The 18,898-nt window shown below is 42.5% G+C and overlaps 1 protein-coding gene across 1 annotated transcript in view; it reads right to left on the bottom strand.

The window, feature by feature from the left end:
* Window positions 1–11,834, bottom strand: part of IQCA1 (IQ motif containing with AAA domain 1) — a 331,503-nt gene extending 319,669 nt beyond the window's left edge. The window contains exon 1 of the mRNA XM_058185159.1: window positions 11,634–11,834. Coding sequence (XP_058041142.1) covers window positions 11,634–11,644 — 11 coding nt within the window. The 5' untranslated portion in view covers window positions 11,645–11,834. The remainder of the gene's footprint in view (window positions 1–11,633) is intronic.
* Window positions 11,835–18,898: the final 7,064 nt, after the last annotated feature.

Genomic DNA, 18,898 nt, shown 5'->3' with positions numbered 1-18,898 from the left:
TGTTTCTGGGTCCTGGAGCTGAGCGAGGGAAGCCAGTGCTCCCGAGGTAAGTCCTGACGGACCTTCCCCCTCACTGTCCAAGTCACTTTCTGGCAGCAGGTCCGGCTCCAAGACACTTCCGGGCATGGGGACAGGTTCGGGGGCTGGAGTCACAACAGCCCTAGTTTGGCAGCTTCGTGCATCAGGGTCCTGGAGCGAGTGCCCCCCTGCCTGTTCATGTGAGCCTTTGCTGTTACACTGTCAGCAGTAACACATGGTGACCCGACAGTTGATGCTTGAAGTGTTGGAGTGCCAGGTGAGCAGTGCGCAGTTCCAACCAATTGACATCATTCAGCAGGTCCAGTGGTGACCATTGACCCTGGGACACATGAGTTTGCAAATGGGCGCCCCAGCCAAAAAGGCTGGCGTCCATGGTAAGGACTAGGCATTGGGGCTCCTGGAAAGAGCAGCCTTTCTCCAGGGCAGCCGACATCCACCAGTGCAGTGACTTGATCACCCTTGGGGGGACCTTGATCCGAGTATTGGTGTTGCTGGTACTTGCTTTTTGGCTCAGTAAAAGAAGTCACTGAAGGGGCCGGGAGTGCAATCTTGCCCAAGGAACAACTGCCAGACAGGAAATCATCTGGCCCAATAACTGGGAAAGTAACACCAGGGAAATCCTTCTGAGCGCTGTCACCTGCCTCACTGTGACCCGGATGCTGGTTAGTCATTCCTGCAAAAGGAAGACTTGGCAGGATAGAGTGTTGATGCGTGCCCACAGGTGGATAAGATCGGTGGAAGGTGTGAGGTGACTCTTCTCCCAATTCACGGGGAATCCATATTCCTGGAACGTTCAGATTGTTACCTGGAGGTCCCGCTTCACCTGTTGGAGGGAGGAAGATTGAATCAAAATATCATCCAAGTAACATTGTAATCTGATGGGCCACCACCACGTCCAGAAGCTTGGTGAATGTGCGGGGAGCGGAGGAAAGTCCGAAGGGCAAGGCCCTGTATTAAAAATGGGTCCCTGCATAGCAGAACCTGAGGAACCTCCTGTGAGATGGTCTGATGGGAACATGGAGATAAGCCTCTTGAAGATCTATGGATGTTAAAGGATCTCCTTGTCTGATGCAGCCCAGGATGGTATGCAGGGACTGCACCTTGAAGCGTCTGTACCGTATGTGTACATTTAAGCCCTTCAGACCTAGTATGGCTCTGCTGCCCCCCGACTTCTTTTGCACCAAGAAGAGAATCGAATAGAAGCTGGAACCCCGATGGTACTGGTTCAACCGCCAGAAGATGCTGAATTTCAGCTTCCATCAGAGCTCTCTTGGAGGGATCCTGGGACACCGAACATTGAATGAACCTCTGTGGGGGTTCGGAACTGAACTCAAGGGTGAGCCCAAGGGTAACTGTCTGAAGGGTCCAGGCGTCAGTAATCGTACTCCGCCAGGTGTTAGCAAAATTGGCGAGATTACCCCCAATGGGATCCTGGGCAGAGCAGTCATTTGTTTCTACAATAGGGATGAAAATTGGAACCCCGGAAAGGTCACATAGACTGAGACTTCTGGGTTCGATCCTTGTAGGGCTTTCTGTCATGAGCCTTGTCCACGGGCTGGTAGAAGGACCTCTGGTAGGCCGGGGCTTGAAACTCGGGATCTGAAGACTGAAAGGACTGCCTGCGATAAGGAAAGGTGGTTCGCCTATTGGGTTGTCTGGAGACATAGGGGAGGACCTTCCTCTTGTCCCTACCTTCATCTAGGATCGGGTCCAGGGCCTCCCCGAAGAGGGAACCACCCTTAAATGGAGTTGCAGCCAACCGCCATTTGGTCTTCATGTCCGCCTACCAATGCCGCAGCCATAGGAGTTGCCTGGATGTGATGTTGGATGCCAGGGGTTGTGAAGCAAATTTCATTGAATTGAGTGTTGCATCAGCAAAAATTCGGCAATGGCAATCAATTTATTGATGTCCTGATGAAGGCGAGAATCCTATGGAGACAATCTAGACTGCATTTGTCGGAGCCATATCAGTGACATCCTGGTGAAGAAGGACACTGCTGTGGCCGATCTGATAGCCCACGTGGTAGCTTGGTGGGTTTTGCAGGCTGAAATTTCAGCCCTTCTGTCTTCAGTTCGGAGGCCCTTGGACGCATCGGATGGGAGGTTGCTAGCCGAGGAGCTGGGAGCTTGATGAGTTCTTCAAGCTCCTGTTCCACTGTGTACAGCTTCCTGTCTAGACTTTATTTTATTTATTTATTTATTTATTTATTTTATATACCGCCCTTCTCCCGAAAGGACTCAGGGCGGTTTACAGCCAAATAAAAACAGATTCCACAAAAATTTAAAAACAATTTTAAAAAGCTAATTCAATTAGGCCGAAACAGACTAAAACTATAATAAAACCCACATTAAAACTACATCAAGCCAGCCCCACGCGATGGAACAAATAGGTCTTTAGCTCGCATGGAAAGGTCCAGAGGAAAGGGAGTTGACGTATTCCCGGAGGCAGCTCATTCCAGAGGGCAGGAGCCCCCACAGAGAAGGCCATCCCCCTGGGGGTTGCCAGTTGACATTGTTTGACTGATGGCACCCTGAGGAGACCCTCCCTATGGGAGCGCACGGGTCGGTGGGAGGCTATTGGTAGCAGCAGGTGGTCCCGTAAATAACCCAATCCTATGCCATGGAGCGCTTTAAAGGTAGTAACCAACACCTTGAATTGCACCCGGCAGACCACCGGAAGCCAGTGCAACTTGCGCAGGAGAGGTGTTACATGGGAGCCTCGAGTTACTCCCTCTGTTACCCGCGCAGCCGCATTCTGGACCAGTTGAAGCCTCCGGGTGCTCTTCAAGGGGAGCCCCATGTAGAGAGCATTGCAGTAGTCCAGGCGGAAAGTGACGACGGCATGAGTGACCGTGCATAAGGAATCCCGGTCTAGGAAAGTACGCAACTGGCATATCAGGCGAACCTGATAAAAAGCTCCCCTGGCAACGGCCATCATATGCTCTTCTAAAGACAGCCGTACATCCAAGAGGACACCTAGATTGCGGACCCTTTCCATGGGGACCAATGACTCGCCCCCTACAGTCAGCGATGGAGTCAGCTGACTGTACCCGGAAGCCGGCATCCACAGCCACAGTCTTGGAAGGGTTGAGTCAAAGCCTGTTTTTCCCCATCCAGACCCGCACAGCCTACAGACACTGGGACATCACTTCAACAGCTTCGTTGGGGTGGTTAGGGGTGGAAATGTATAGCTGTTTATCATCAGCATACAGATGACATCGCACCCCAAAACCACGGATGATCTCACCTAGCAGCTTCATGTAGATGTTGAACAGAAGAGGCGAGAGAACTGACCCCTGTGGCACCCCACACATGAGGCGCCTCGCGGCCGATCTCTGCCCTCCTGCCAACACCGTCTGCGACCGGTCAGAAAGATAGGAGGAGAACCACCGGAAAACGGTGCCCCCCACTCCTAACCCCTCCAGCCGTCGCAGCAAGATACCATGGTCGATGGTAGTAACCAACACCTTGAATTGCACCCGGCAGACCACCGGAAGCCAGTGCAACTTGCGCAGGAGAGGTGTTACATGGGAGCCTCGAGTTACTCCCTCTGTTACCCGCGCAGCCGCATTCTGGACCAGTTGAAGCCTCCGGGTGCTCTTCAAGGGGAGCCCCATGTAGAGAGCATTACAGTAGTCCAGGCGGGAAGTGACGAGGGCGTGAGTGACCATGCATAGGGAAACCCGGTCTAGAAAGGGACGTAACTGGCATATCAGGCGAACCTGATAAAAAGCTCCCCTGGCAACGGCCGTCATATGCTCTTCTAAGGATAGCCGTACACCCAAGAGGAAGCCTAAATTGCGAACCCTCTCCATGGGGGCCAATGACTCACCCCCAACAGTCAGTGATGGAGTCAGCTGGCTGTACCGGGATGCCGGCATCCACAGCCACACAGTCTTGGAACGGTTGAGTCGAAGCCTGTTCTTCCCCATCCAGACCCGCACAGCCTCCAGACACCGGGCCATCATTTCAACAGCTTCGTTGGGGTGGTTAGGGGTGGAAATGTACAGCTGAGTATCATCAGCATACAGATGACATCGCACCCCAAAACCATGGATGATCTCACCTAGCAGCTTCATGTAGAAGTTGAACAGAAGAGGCGAGAGAACTGACCCCTGTGGCACCCCACACATGAGGCGCCTCGCAGCCGATCTCTGCCCTCCTGCCAACACCGTTTGTGACCGGTCAGAAAGATAGGAGGAGAACCACTGGAAAACGGTGCCCCCCCACTCCTAAACCCTCCAGCCATCGCAGCAAGATACCATGGTCAATGGTATCAAAAGCCGCTGAGAGATCTAATAGGACCAGGGCAGAGGAACAACCCATGTCCTGAGCCCTCCAGAGATCATCTACCAACCCGACCAATGCTGTCTCCGTGCTGTACCCAGGCCGGAAGCCGGACTGGGATGGGTCAAGATAGACAGTTTCATCCAGGTACTGGGGGAGCTGTTGCACCACCACACTCTAAACAACCTTCGCCACAAAACGAAGGTTGGAGACAGGACGATAGTTCGCTAAAACGACTGGATCCAGGGAGGGCTTCTTGAGGAGGGGCCTCACCACCGCCTCTTTCAAGGTGGTAAGGAAGACACCTTCCATCAAAGAAGCGTTGACAATTCCCTGAAGCCAGCCTCGTGTAACCTCCCGGGTGGCCAGTACCAGCCAGGAGGGACACGGGTCCAATAAACATGTGGTCGCATTCAGCCTCCCCAGTATCCTATCCATGTCCTCGGGAGCCACAGTATCGAACTCTTCCCAGATAACATCCTCAAGATCTACCTCCGTCATCTCGCCTGAATCTACCCAATCCGAGTCCAGACCATCCCGGATCTGAGCGACTTTATCATGCAGACATTGTCCAAAATCATCAGCACGCTTGCAAGGGGTCCTCCCGTGCTCCTTGATGTAAGAGGGAGCGGGTTACCCTAAACAGGGCGGCTGGTCAGTTATCTGCCAATGCAATAAGAGCAGAAAAATACTCACGTTTTGCCGTTCTTATTGCCACTAGATAGGTCTGAATATGGGACCTTACTAGTGTTTGGTCGGATTCAGAACGACTGGTCCTCCAACCACTCTCTAGGCGTCTTTTCCGGCACTTCATCTCTCTCAGCTCCTCAGAATACCAAGGAGCCAGTCGAGATCAGCGTTGGGTCAGAGGCTGCAAAGGCATGACGCAGTCCAAAGCCCCTGCTGCCGCCCTTTCCCAGGTAGCCACTAGTTCTTCAGACAAGCCGTGAGCTAGATCCTCAGGAAATGGCCCAAGCTCCGTCAGAAACCTCTCTGGGTCCATCAGGCGCCTGGGATGGAACCAACGAATCGGTCCTGTCTCCCTGCGGTGTGGGTTGGCAGTTCGAAAGTCGAGTCGAAGAAGCAAATGATCTGACCATGACAGGGGTTTGATGACTAAATCCCCTAATTCTAAATCATTCAAACACTGTCCAGAGACAAAAATCAGATCCAGAGTGTTTCCCCCGTTGTGAGTGGGACCATTAACTAACTGGGACAGGTCCAAGGCCGTCATGGAAGCCATGAACTCCCGAGCCGCCGCTGATGTTTCACCGACTGACGGCAGGTTGAAATCCCCCATAACCATAAGTCTGGGGGTATCAACTGCTTGAGGTCGATACGGAACCTGGTTGGGTCCACTGATGCTGGACCACATCGACGAAGAGCTTGGGCAATGGAATGGCCTCCTCCTCAGTGATGGCTTCAGTGAAAAGGAGCTTGGCAGAATCCCAAGGCTCCGAAGATCCCTCTGTGTCCCATAATGATCCCCATATTAGCCATGGCCTTTGCCTTATGCAACAAGATTTTTAAAAAATCATGGTGGAATAGACCCGTAGTATGGGGTCTGTCCAGTGTGACCTCATCTCCAGAAAGGTTGTAGTCCAAGATCTCCTCCTTGCCCATCAGCAACAGGTCACTTTGATGCGAGGGAGAAGGGGAATGGATGACTTCCAAGAAGTCACGTCCATGTGGCCTGAAGGATGAGGGCCTCGGTGGTCCTGTGCAGTCGCTGATAATGGGGCCAAGATGCCCCTTTGTGTGAGCACTGCATCGATACCCCTGGCAACAGTTTGTGCAATGAGATCGCACATTTCCTGCGGCATGTCAGAGCTGTGGTTCTCTTCCGGGCGGAGCCCCACCGTGGTAGGAGTGAAGGTGGCAGATGGTTTGGCAGATCGTGGGTGATGGGATGGTCCCAAGAGGGGATCGGGTCCCTCAGAAAAAACTTCCCTGACCACCGCTTGGTTATCATGCACCTTCATAGAAATATTGGGAGACCAGGCCGACTAATCCTGACAGGTCTGAAGGGGAATGTCATTCTGTTGGGCTGAAATGAACTGCACGCCAGCCTCAGAAGGAATAGGGGCCCTGCAAATCTCTGCCTTCTTCTGAGCCTTTTCAAATTGTTTGTTTAAGGCAAGGTGCCTCCTCCTGGCATCCTTCTCTGCTGCAGAAGAAGAGGATTTGGCCTTGGTGGAATGGGCCTTGGTCCCTGATATGCCTCTCTGTCTAGGAAGAGGAGGAGGAGAATTAGAAGAGCGGGAAGGAGAGTGGCTGTGATCCACCATCTTGAAATCAGGCCTGACTTGAATCAGAAACCAGAGTAATATTTTAGATCACCCCCAAGGGAGAAAATGAGTCCAATAATTGGTGGCTCAGACTTATGGCAGCCTCAAACCGACGATATGACTTGATAGGAGAAAGCTGCTGCTGCAGCAAGGGCGTTCCAAATAATGCAGAGCCAACAACATAGCTCCTGAAGCACTCAAAACATTGCCCCAAAATGGCACAGAGCCGATAACACAGCTCCTCAAATGCCCAAAGTATTGCCACAAAATGGCACAGAGCCAGCAAAACAGCTCCTGAAGTGCCTTTGATCTCCTCCACAAAATGGCTTGGAGCCAACAACAGCCACAAAATGGCATTGAGTGGCCACCACAGCTCTCTAAGCGCCAAAGAACAAGGGCTAGGTAGGGGAGAGCTCACCTCTGACACCAAAGAGCTTGCCTTGATCCCCGAAAGCGCATAGCTGACACCACGGCTTCCCGTGCGCTCCTTGGTTGACTCACAGTTGGCCATTCTCAGCCCGATCAGATAAGGCTGTCAAATCCACGTGGCACTGTGCCGATCATACCAGAAAGGAGGAAGAATCACTGCCGCCGTGGGAGCTGCTTAGCTGAACAGCAGTTGGCTGAGCGCCAAGCTAAAAGCCCCCCTGCCGTCTCAGCAAACACCTCCAGTAGAGAGCAAACCGCAAAACAGTTTTAAATTCTCCACAAATTTAATATTATAAAGTCCAAGCAATGGAGCTAAAAGGAATAAGTCTCTCAAGGCTGACTAAGTTAACAAACTGGAGCTATACATGAAGAGGAGATGTCTTTAAAAAAATTTCAACTCAGTCTCTGGCCAATAAAATGAGGTTAACCCATTACCTGGACTCTCTAAGCAGCACACAGGAGAATAGCAAATTATACAATAAGCTGTTCATACAAATGACTGTTTGGTGACATTCTGTGCATCCCTATATACTGTGCATATAGATGGGATAGATCTAAAGAAGAGTATATATACACTACTACAGAAATGTTAGAAAGTTAAAGCTCAGAATGAACTGAGATGTGCAAAGTGTACATGTATGTGTGATCTGCATATTTATGATTTGGAGTTTTTTATGCATTCAAGTACCTGGTGATTTGGATAGATCTCTGCCATTTTTTGGCAGTATTTGTCCTGGCCTTCTTAGGTGAGGAGGGAGAGGGAGGGGGGGAGGGGGAGAAAAAGAGGGAGGGAGGGAAGGAGGGAAAGGGGGGAGGTGGGAGAGAGAGAGAGACAGAAAGGAGAGAGGTTCAACAGCAAGACTAGAACTTGCAGTCTCCTGACTTCTAGTCTAATGCCTTTAATCTCTATCGCAAACTGGCTCTCTAACAATGGATATGTGTTTTTAAAGAAAATATTTCTATACAACTTTAATATATTATCTGCTCAATAAAGACAACAAAATGCTATAAAGTAACAAAGAGAAGGCAGAATTACTAAATTCCTATTTTGGATCTGTCTTTTCCAACCATAGAGTAGGCATTCCAAGAATTGTGAAGAGTGGGACATATGATTGATACTTCTGTATCTCTTGGTTAGGGAAGATTTATGTTTCTGTCTTCAGGGCCAGATGAATTATATCCTAGAAACCTGCTGTTGGTTTGACTTTAGCCTTCCTTCCATTTTAACATTGATTATAACTTGATTGCCTCCACCAGAGGAAGTGTTCAGTTCCCTCCTTCATAGTGTCACACCTGTTCCCATTCCTTCCTTTCATCTTTCAACAGGCTTTTTGCTGGTCACTTCATCCAATTCTGATTTACTCATATTAAAACCATACTGTTTAAGAACTTTTTCATATCTTGATTGTATTTGCAATCGTGTAAACCAATCTGTCTCAATCCCTTGCTTTTTCAACTCTTGTTTTTGTTTTAGTTCTCCCTTTTCTGTTAAAATGTCCTTATAGCTAACAATATTTTTCATATTAATAATATTTGGATGTGTCACAGCTTCCATTGTCAAAAGCCACATTGGTATTTCCATGTTTTTCTTTCACTCTCTCCCACAGTTAATAAACCATTTCTTACATAGTGTCTCTGGAAGTATCCATGTATCCTGTTTTTCCCATATCATAAGAAAGCGTGCCAACCTAGTTGCAAATCGTATCCCTCCAAAGTCAATAGTCTTGTATTTCTCAATAAGATCCATTCTTTAATCCAAGTTAGCACTGCCTCTTGGTAATACAGTTCCCAATTTGGAAGTCCAAACCCATCTCTAATTCTAGAATCTTGTAACATTTTTATGTTGATTCTTGCTTTTTCCCCTCACCATATATATTTCTACATTGTCCTGTTCAAATTCTCAAAGTACTTTTTCTCAATCTTTATTGGTTTGGATAAAGTTTGGAAGACAAATAAGATTCTTGGTAATATGCTCATCTTAATTAACACTATCCTTCCTATTAATGATAATTGCAAATTTCTCCATTTCTCCCAGTCTTTTTCAATTTGATTTCTCAACTTAGCTGAACTTAGCTGAATACCCAAATATTTCACTTTCTTCACTATTTGAATATTTAGTTTTGCCATTATTTCCTTTTTTGTTTTTCTATCATATTTTTAACTAAAATTTTTGTCTTATCTTTATTAATTTTCAGTCCTGCTACATATTCCTCTATTTGTTTCAGTAACTTTGGGCCTGTTTCTATAGGATCTATAGGATAAACACTAAATCATCCGCAAATGCTTGCAATTTATATTCTTTTTTAATTTTCATTCCTTTTATTTCTTTATCTTGTCTTATCCTTCTGTTTAAAATCTCTAATGTCAATATAAATAGTAATGGAGATAAAGGACATCCTTGTCTGATTCCTTTTCTAATACCCACTTTTTCTGTCATTTCGCCATTTACAATTACCTTTGCCGATTGTCCTTTGTATACAGTTTTGACCATATTTATAAACCTATCCCCAAAGTCCATCATTTGCGATTGAGTTATCATAAATTACCAATTTACATTATCAAAAATTTTCTGTGCATCCGAAAATAACAATGCCATTTGTTTCTCTGGATGCACTTCATAGTATTCAAATGTATTCAATACAATTCTCATATTATATCTAATTTGCCTTTTAGGTAAAAAAAAACATTCTGATCTATGTGTATAAATTCATTTATCAGTTTCTTTAGTCTTTCAGCCATGATTGATGCAAAAATTTTGTAATCTACATTTAATAGGGAAATCAGTCTATAATTCTTTATTTGTTGAAGGTCTGATTCTTCTTTCAGTATAAGAATTATGTATACCTCCATCCATGAGTCCGGGATCTTAGCTTCTAATAATAAGTCATTAAATACCTTCAACATTACACTATGGTATATTTCAAGACATGGGGACGTTTTTATTATTGGCTAGAAAAGGAATATGAATAAAAATAGATGACAGGAAAGACAAAAAAAATAGAAACCCAGATGACACCTGAGTAAAAAAAAGGGGGGAAGGAGGGGGAAAATGAAAAAAAAGGTACTATATAAATGTACATTAAGGATGTCTAACCAGCAAAATAGAAAAGAAATTAAAAGGAAAATGTGGGTAAATGTAAGATCGGGGTTGCTCGAATACCATCTTGACAAAATATTGAATTGAAAATGGACACAACAATGGAGAGAGAAGGGAGAGAGGAATAGAGGGACAGGTCAGAAAAAGAGAGGAGAAGGGAGGAAAAGAGAGAAAGAGAAAAGAAAGGGAAAGGAGAGGAAGAAAGAAAGGGGAAATAAGAGTAGGAGAGAGGGTTAGAAAGAGAGGAAGAGGGGAGGAGTGGGAGAAAGGAAGGGGAAAGAGAGAAGGGGAAGGAGAGGAGAAAAGAAGAAAGTTGAAAAGAGTAAAAGGGAGGGAAGGGTAAGAGGAGAGAAGGAGAAGAATGGTTGTTGTGGAAGAAGGGAGATATGGAATGGTAGAAGAGCAAATCTGAATGTATTTTAAAGTTTTAGGATGAAGAATGAATCAATATGGAAACCAAAAGATAATATGTGTGATAAGAATGGTTAAAGAGATTGTACATTTATATATATTTTATGAGAAATAAAAGTAAAAAACTATATATAAAAAAAGTTGGCCATGCCCACCCAGTCACATGCCCACCCAACCACACCTACCTACCTGGTCATTAGGGCAGAGAACTCTGATATTATTTTTTTTTTATTTTATTATTATTATTATTATTATTATTATTATTATTATTATTATTATTATTATTATTATTATTATTATTATTATCTATATTGTTTTAGTCCTGTGAAAAAAAATACTGCAGAGAACTATGGTCCTTATGAACTATTATCATACAAGATCATGATATATCCCTCATTAAAACAGAGGGTAAAAATCTCTTAAAACCTTTCATGTGTTCCCAATAAAATATGAGTTATAAACCATACTGGCTAGAAGCCTAGTTAGATTTCATAAACTGCACCCATTATTTCTTGAAGAGAAAAATATCATTCAGCTTTTTATTATTAAAAACTCGCAAAATGATTATTTCACCATTAAAAAAACCAAAATAGAACTCACCCTGTAATGCAGCTGTAATATTTTTAATTTCTAAAAGTGTATTTTGTTTTTCAAAACAGAGTCTGAAACATTCGTTTTTCAATCTAAGGAATGAATGAAATCTGAGAAAGGCCTGATAGGCAGAGGCGAATGTAAAGTTCATTCCACCATGTTTGTTTGCAATAAACCCTCGCCAGGAACAAATTAGTTATTAAATTGCAGTTATAAGAGTGACATAAATAGGCAAGCAACACAATATTAAAGGTATTTTACATCTAGATACTAAATGAACCCAAACCTATTCCTATTTTCCGTGATCGTTTCCTGCCAATTCATCATCCCTCAACGTTAACTTCGTAGAAGCTCTAACAGGGACCAGAACTGACGTAAGTTGACACCCTTGAAGCGGCACTATATATTTAACAAAAGTGTACTGTTTTATTTTGTACTTACTTATGCATCATTGCTTTTTGCAAAATTGTACTATTTTGCTTTTTACTTACTTATGCGACATTGTCTTTTGTCACCTTCCCTTGCGTTTAGCTTTCTGCTCCGATTCGGTTTTCTTAAAGCCTGTTGGAAAAGGAGTCAGGAAGAGTTGTTTGTCTATGTATCCGTTGTTTAAACTGGGAGAAAAATGCTGCCGGGTAAGAGACCAGGAAATGAGCCTTCAGGCTGCAGCAGTGGTCATCCAGAGCCCCAGTAGCAGAGGCCCTTAACGACAGCAGCGCGTGTGGCGCGAGACGAACTGTTGCCTCCGCCTCGGGGCCACGTGAATCACGCCCCACTTCCACGTCTGAAGGCTGCTTCTCCTGCAGTTGCACAGCTGTGCTCTCCCCGCGCGGCCACCTTAGCAACTAGGCTGCTAAGACCAAAGCCACGCTTCGCCTCCTTTGCTTCTTTCTTCTGCCCGGGCGGTTGCTATAGAAGCGGCGACGAGGCGGGTGGGGAATCGTTGCCTTCTTCACAAACTCTTTGCTGTGGTTACGGTGATAGAGTACAGGGTTCTAGATGGGATATTCGTTGTGCAATTGCCCTTCCTCGTAGAATTTTATTCGAGTCCTAACATTTAGTCACTCCCTTTGCCGTAACTTTGCCATGACTGTAACTTTGTTGCTGGCAATTTTTATGATTTATATTGATATATTGACCATCAATTGTGTTGTAAATGTTGTACCTTGATGAACGTATCTTTTCTTTTATGTACACTGAGAGCATATGCACCAAGACAAATTCCTTGTGTGTCCAATCACACTTGGCCAATAAAAATTCTATTCTATTCTACTCTACTTAAAATTCACCTCCAAAACATAAAAAATAAATCAGAACAACATCAAACGAAAAAAAAAAAAAAGATAAATCCCCAATAAAGGTAAAATAAGATAGGTAGCTTCTCATCCCTTGTTTGCAACTTACGCTATATTACTGCTTCCATCTTTTTTTCTATATGAAGAAAATATATTTTACTGCTCAACTTAGCAATAACTTAGCTCAACTTACCTCACTTCGGTAGCACTAACAATATTATCTGTCAGGTATATTCTCTCCACTTGTTAGTCATCTAGATAACTGGCTAAATCATACCATCTTGGCAGCTGGAACATATATTCGCAAAGAAATAAAGACTATGATAAGTGGTGAAAGTAACTCTTGCTTATATGGGACTAAATATTTAGGGACTACTCTGAGAGAAAATAACGAATAGGGAATTGTGCAAGGACACAAATGTAGTAATGGAATATCTGTGAGGAAAACGAATGGGGAAGTGACAAAATGTGTGTTGTGGGAAGCCCCCCCCCCCGAAAATTAAATATTTTGAGGAATATTAAAAGAGGCAGAATATTATTTTTCCCCAAAGGAGAAATACAGAAAAAAATTAACAAAGTCAGAAAGCAGCCCCAGTCTTCCGACTGTAGGAAGTTAGCACCCACCCCTCCTAGAAGAATGAAATGTTTTAGAAAATATTAAAAAGGCAGAATATATTTCCCTGGATGAAAAATTGAGAAACATGTTTTAAGGACAAAGCAGCTCCCTGCAGCTTCCAACCTCCCCACCACCACCACCACCTTTGTCAATGGGTCAGAGGCAGAAACTCATTCTCCCCACCTTTTAAAATGGGACCATCATCTGCAACACAATAGGACCCATCTAGCAACAGAAACTCACCACATGGCACCTGGGAAGATTACATCAGCCAGCAAGGCTAGCTAAGATCCCCACCCCCTGAGAGTCTGATAACCAATCAGGATCCTCTTCCTGTGCCCGGGGAAGTTCAAAGCTTTATGAGAGAGCATAAAGCCAGGGCATGCACAGCGACCTCGTCCTTTTTTTCTGTTCAGGAACTCAAGCCATGTGATCCTGACCACCATTAAACCATCTTTCCAAGCAGTCTCCATGTTTCCAGTGTCTTTTTCCCCACTTGGAACTGAAGCCAGATGGATATTTCTTCCAACACTACCATTGGGAAAACAGCTTCAAAGTAAGAAGCTTGAAGAGGCTGACCTTTAGGAAATCAGTTTTTGTATCCATTCAGAAAGACTGGTCCAATCTATTCATAAACAAAATGCCTTCAGCCACAACTCCCACCTAAGGCTGGAGCTGATGAGATTAAAAATTTGCATTCCCCCACCCAAATTCTAAGGACAGGACCAGAGGTGGGTTTCAGCAGGTTCTGACTAGTTCTAGAGAACTGGTAGTGAAAAATTTGAGTAGTTCAGAGAACTGGTAGTAAAAATTCTGACTGGCCCCACCCCCATCTATTCTCTGCCTCCCAAGTTCCAGCTGATCGGGACGAAATGGGGATTTTGCACCGTCCTCTACCATGCCCACCAAGCCACACCCACCAAGCCATGCCATGCCCACCAAGCCACACCTACAGAACCAGTAGTAAAAAAATTTGAAACCTCCCAATTTGGCTGAGATGGCGAAAATATCAGCCTTTTTGAAAGACAATATGCAAGAAAGGTATTTAAAGGAATGGAAAAAATGGATTGACTATATTAAAAGTAGATATCAGACTAAGAGTTATCAGACTGCTTTTGAATGATTATGATGTATTATTTTTGATTGTTTTCGGGGGAAGTTAGGAACTGATGAGAATTGTAGGAGTATAATTAAGTTGGGACGAAATTTTTTTTAGCATATGTTTGTTTTATTTTTAACTATACCTTGTGCTCGTTCCGGGAAGTCGGGGGGGAGGAGGGTTGTGAAGGGAGGAGGGAGGGGAGGTGGGGGGAAAGGGGAAAAAAAATTTGTAAAACTTTTTGAATAAAAAAAAAAATTGAAACCCACCACTGGACAGGACATGGCCTTTAGGACATAATAGAATTAACCAACAAGAAAAACACAGACTTCAGAGGATAACTAGAACTGCAGAAAAAATAATTGCTACCAACCTGCCTTCCATTGAGGACCTGTATACTGCACGAATCAAGAAGAGGGCCGTGAAAATATTTACAGACCCCTCGCATCCTGGACTAAACTGTTTCAACCACTACCCTCAAAACGACGCTATAGAGCACTGCACACCAGAACAACTAGACACAAGAACAGTTTTCCCTGAAGGCCATCACTCTGCTAAACAAATAATTCCATCAACACTGTCAAACTATTTACTGAATCTGCACTACTATTAACCTTCTCATAGTTTCCATCACCAATCTCTTTCCATTTATGACTGTATGACTATAACTTGTTGCTGGCAATCCTTATGATTTATATTGATATATTGACCATCAATTGTGTTGTAAATGTTGTACCTTGATGAACGTATCTTTTCTTTTATGTACACTGAGAGCATATGCACCAAGACAAATTCCTTGTGTGTCCAATCACACTTGGCCAAACAAAATTCTATTCTATTCTATTGAAATAGTAAAATACACAAGACTTAATACATTGCCCAACTCTCTGGACCATCTCAATCACCAAACTCAGAATCCTATAAAAATCCACCCACTCACTCAGCCATTTTGTCAGCCACCACAGAAACATTCTGCTGTCACTGAAGTTTCTGGAAACCAAATAAACAGAGACCTTCTTTCCATGTAGCCAGACTCCCATTTTATTTCTAGCGTCTTTCTCCCTGCTTGGAACCAGACTGGATTTTTCTTCCCACAGTGTCATAATGCAAATTCCACCCTTTAGAAATGATACTAGATGCAAATATGAGTCCCAGGATGAGATCCATTGAAGCGCATTTTGCTATTTTGACATTACCCATACTACAGTTAACAAACATGACAATATCCTTTTTTTAAAGAAAGTTGTCCTTTAGATTTATTTTTCAAAAATTTTGTTTTTTTTTATTGAAAATGTTTTAACAAACATTCCCCCCCTCCCCCCTCAAAACTCCCTTCCCCTCCCTTCACCACCACCCCACCCCGGCTTCCTGGGTCAATCACAAAGTATTGTTATATATAAACCAAACGTAGAATAAAATTTTCCCTTCTAATCCAATCAACCTCATCCAAGTCTTTTCATTTCCCAACCCCCCCATTACATAAAATAATACATCCTAATTATTTATTTATTATTTTATTTATTAATCATATTTATATACCGCCCTATCTCCCGAAGGACTCAGGGCGGTTTACAGGCACTTAAAAATACATAATACATAAATACAATATAAAACAATTAAAAAACTTATTCTAAAGCCCGTTATTAAAATATAAAAACAAAACCCAATTAAAACCCATAAATTTAAAATCTAGCTCAGTCCTGCACAATTAAATAGGTATGTTTTAAGCCCGCGGCGGAAGGTCCGAAGGTCCGAAAGCTGACGAAGTCCGGGGGGTAGTTCGTTCCAGAGGGTGGGAGCCCCCACAGAGAAGGCCCTTCCCCTGGGCGTCGCCAGATGACATTGCCTCGCTGACGGCACCCTGAGGAGACCCTCTCTATGAGAGCGCACGGGTCGGTGAGAGGTATTCGGTAGCAGTAGGCGGTCCCGTAAATAACCCGGCCCAATGCCATGGAGCGCTTTAAAGGTGGTCACCAGAACCTTGAAGCGCACCCGGAAGGCCACAGGTAGCCAGTGCAGTCTGCGCAGGATGGGTGTCATGCGGGAGCCACGAGGGGCTCCGTCTATCACCCGCGCAGCCGCATTCTGGAGTAACTGTAGCCTCCGGATGCCCTTCAAGGGGAGCCCCATGTAGAGAGCATTGCAGTAATCCAGGCGAGACGTCACGAGTGCGTGGGTGACCGTGCATAGGGCGGTTATTATTATTATTATTTTATTTTTTTATTACTTTTTTTGCAACAAACAAACAAAAAGAAAATACATTATTACACCCTTGTGCTATACATAAAAGGAAGATTTGGGTCTTCGGATATATCCTCATGATTGCCAAAATCCACGTTCTCGAGGTACAGGTACTGAAGCGTCCAATGTTCCAAGCGCAAAGTCCACAAATGGTTTCCAAGTCTTCCAGAAAATATCTTCTTTATACACACCACTTCTAATTTTAATATCACATGTCATTTTATCATTTAAAGCTAATTTCCACATTTCAGAATTCCACTCTTCTATTCTAAAAATCACATCTAGTTTCCAATATCTAGCTATTATAATTCTACCTATTATAATCATAATTCTAATCAATTCTTTTTCATATTTTGTTAATTCTATTTCCTTAATTACCAACAATAATATAGTTTCCACTCTCAATGTTATTACTTTCCCCATCATTTCAAATATCATTTTCTCCAATTGTTGCCAAAACTTTTTAACCTTATCACAATTATACCACATATGTTCATAAGTCCCAATTCCATCTCACATCTCCAACATTTTTTACTAATTTTTTTATCCATTTGTGACAATCTTACTGGAGTCAAATACCATTTCCAAACAACTTTATAATTGTGCTCTTTAATCCTTATAGATAAAGTTCTCATAATTCTACTCTTCCAATTCACATTCCAATCTGACTCTGGTATTTCAATATTAAGATCTTTTTCCCAATTTGTCCTCATCACTCTTTGTAATTTTTTATCAGAATTTATAATCTTATAAACCCTACTAACGAGTCCCTTTAGCCCAATTTCATCTTTCATCTTTCATAATCCGAGATACTAAATATTCAAATTCAGTTTCACATCTATTTATCGAATAATTTTCCTTTAGTTTTTTTGTCCATTTTTCTATCTGTATTTTTTCAAACCAACTTAACCCTAATTTTTCAATAATTTCTTTATTCCTCCTTTCATTTCCCATAACTTTTATCCAATCTCTAATAATTTCTATATTTTCCTCTTTAATCACTTCATTACGTTTTATATTATTTTTAATTAAATTCAATTGTCTCCCCAAAAGATTATATCCGAATTAAAATTTTAACAAATTTATTCCACATTTTTACTTAATCCCTTTAACCAATAACTTCTACTTACACATTTTAAATTTGCTTTATCTAAAACCACCTTGATCCAAATTTCTATATCCCTTAACTCTAAGTCTCTCCAATAGTTATCTTCACCTTTAAATATTTTTACCACTATCCGGATACCATACGCACAGTAATAATTAAATAATTTGGGGGTTCCTAATCCACCTTCCTTTTGATTTTGATACCACATTTTCTTCACTAATCTAGGTCTTTTGCCACCGTTACAAAATTTATCCAGTTTTTTCTGATATCCTTCAATATCTTTCTCTGTCAAATTTAGTGGTAGCATCTCGAATAAAAAGTTGAACTTGGGCAGCAACATCATCTTACACATTGCAATTCTACCAAACCAAGACAACTTTAAAATTTTATATTTATCTATCTTCTTCTCAATTTCGTTAATCACCACATCATAATTAAGTTTTTTCAATTCTTTAACCTTAAGTGAAAGCACTATACCCAAATATTTCAATGTGTTTTTAATCCTTATCCCAAATTGCTCTTGCATATTCTCAGACTCATTACCATTACTATCCATCAATAATTCTGACTTTGACCAATTTACTTTCAATCCTGTCATTTCCTCAAATTCTATCAAATGCTTATATATCTTTTCAGATCTTTCTCTACATTTTCAAAATAATTAAAGTATCATCCATACAAATTTATCTTATACCCTTATATCCTTCTAATTCTTCATCTTTTCTATCATTTTGTCAATATTTCCATAGCCAATAAAAATAATGTTGGGGACAGGGGACATCCTTGTCTCGTATCAGCTTCTAATTTTATCTCTTCAGTTAATATTCCATTCACCTTCACTCTTGCACTGCTCTTTTGGTACAATTTTGAAATAACATGTATAAACTTATTACCAAAGCCTAAAGCCTCCACAATTACTTTAATAGTTTCCCATTGTACAGAATCAAAAGCTTTAAAAATATCCAATGATACTATACCAATTTTATCACCATTATATTCAGCTACATCTATAATATTTAATACTCTTCTAACAATATCCCTCATGTATCTACCCTTCACAAAACCTACTTGATTATAACTTATATATCTATCTATAAATCTATTTAATCTATTACTTATAATAGCAGTAAATATCTTTGCATCCTGATTAATTAAAGAAATGGGCCGATAGGACTCAATCCTTTCTAAATCTTTATCTGGTTTAGGAATTAGGGATATCACCGTTCTATTCCATGACGAAGGTACTTCCCCACCATGTAATATTCCATTGAATAATTTTTGCAATCTTGGTATTATTAATTCTTTAAATTCTTTATAAAACTCAACAGGTAATCCATCCTCACCTGGAGCTTTCCCTAATTTTAATTTTTGTATTATTCCATTAATCTCATCTTGTG

This window comes from Ahaetulla prasina, chromosome 1 (assembly GCF_028640845.1).
Source record: "Ahaetulla prasina isolate Xishuangbanna chromosome 1, ASM2864084v1, whole genome shotgun sequence".
NCBI lineage: Eukaryota > Metazoa > Chordata > Lepidosauria > Squamata > Colubridae > Ahaetulla > Ahaetulla prasina.
This window is presented reverse-complemented; position numbering and strand designations above follow the sequence as displayed.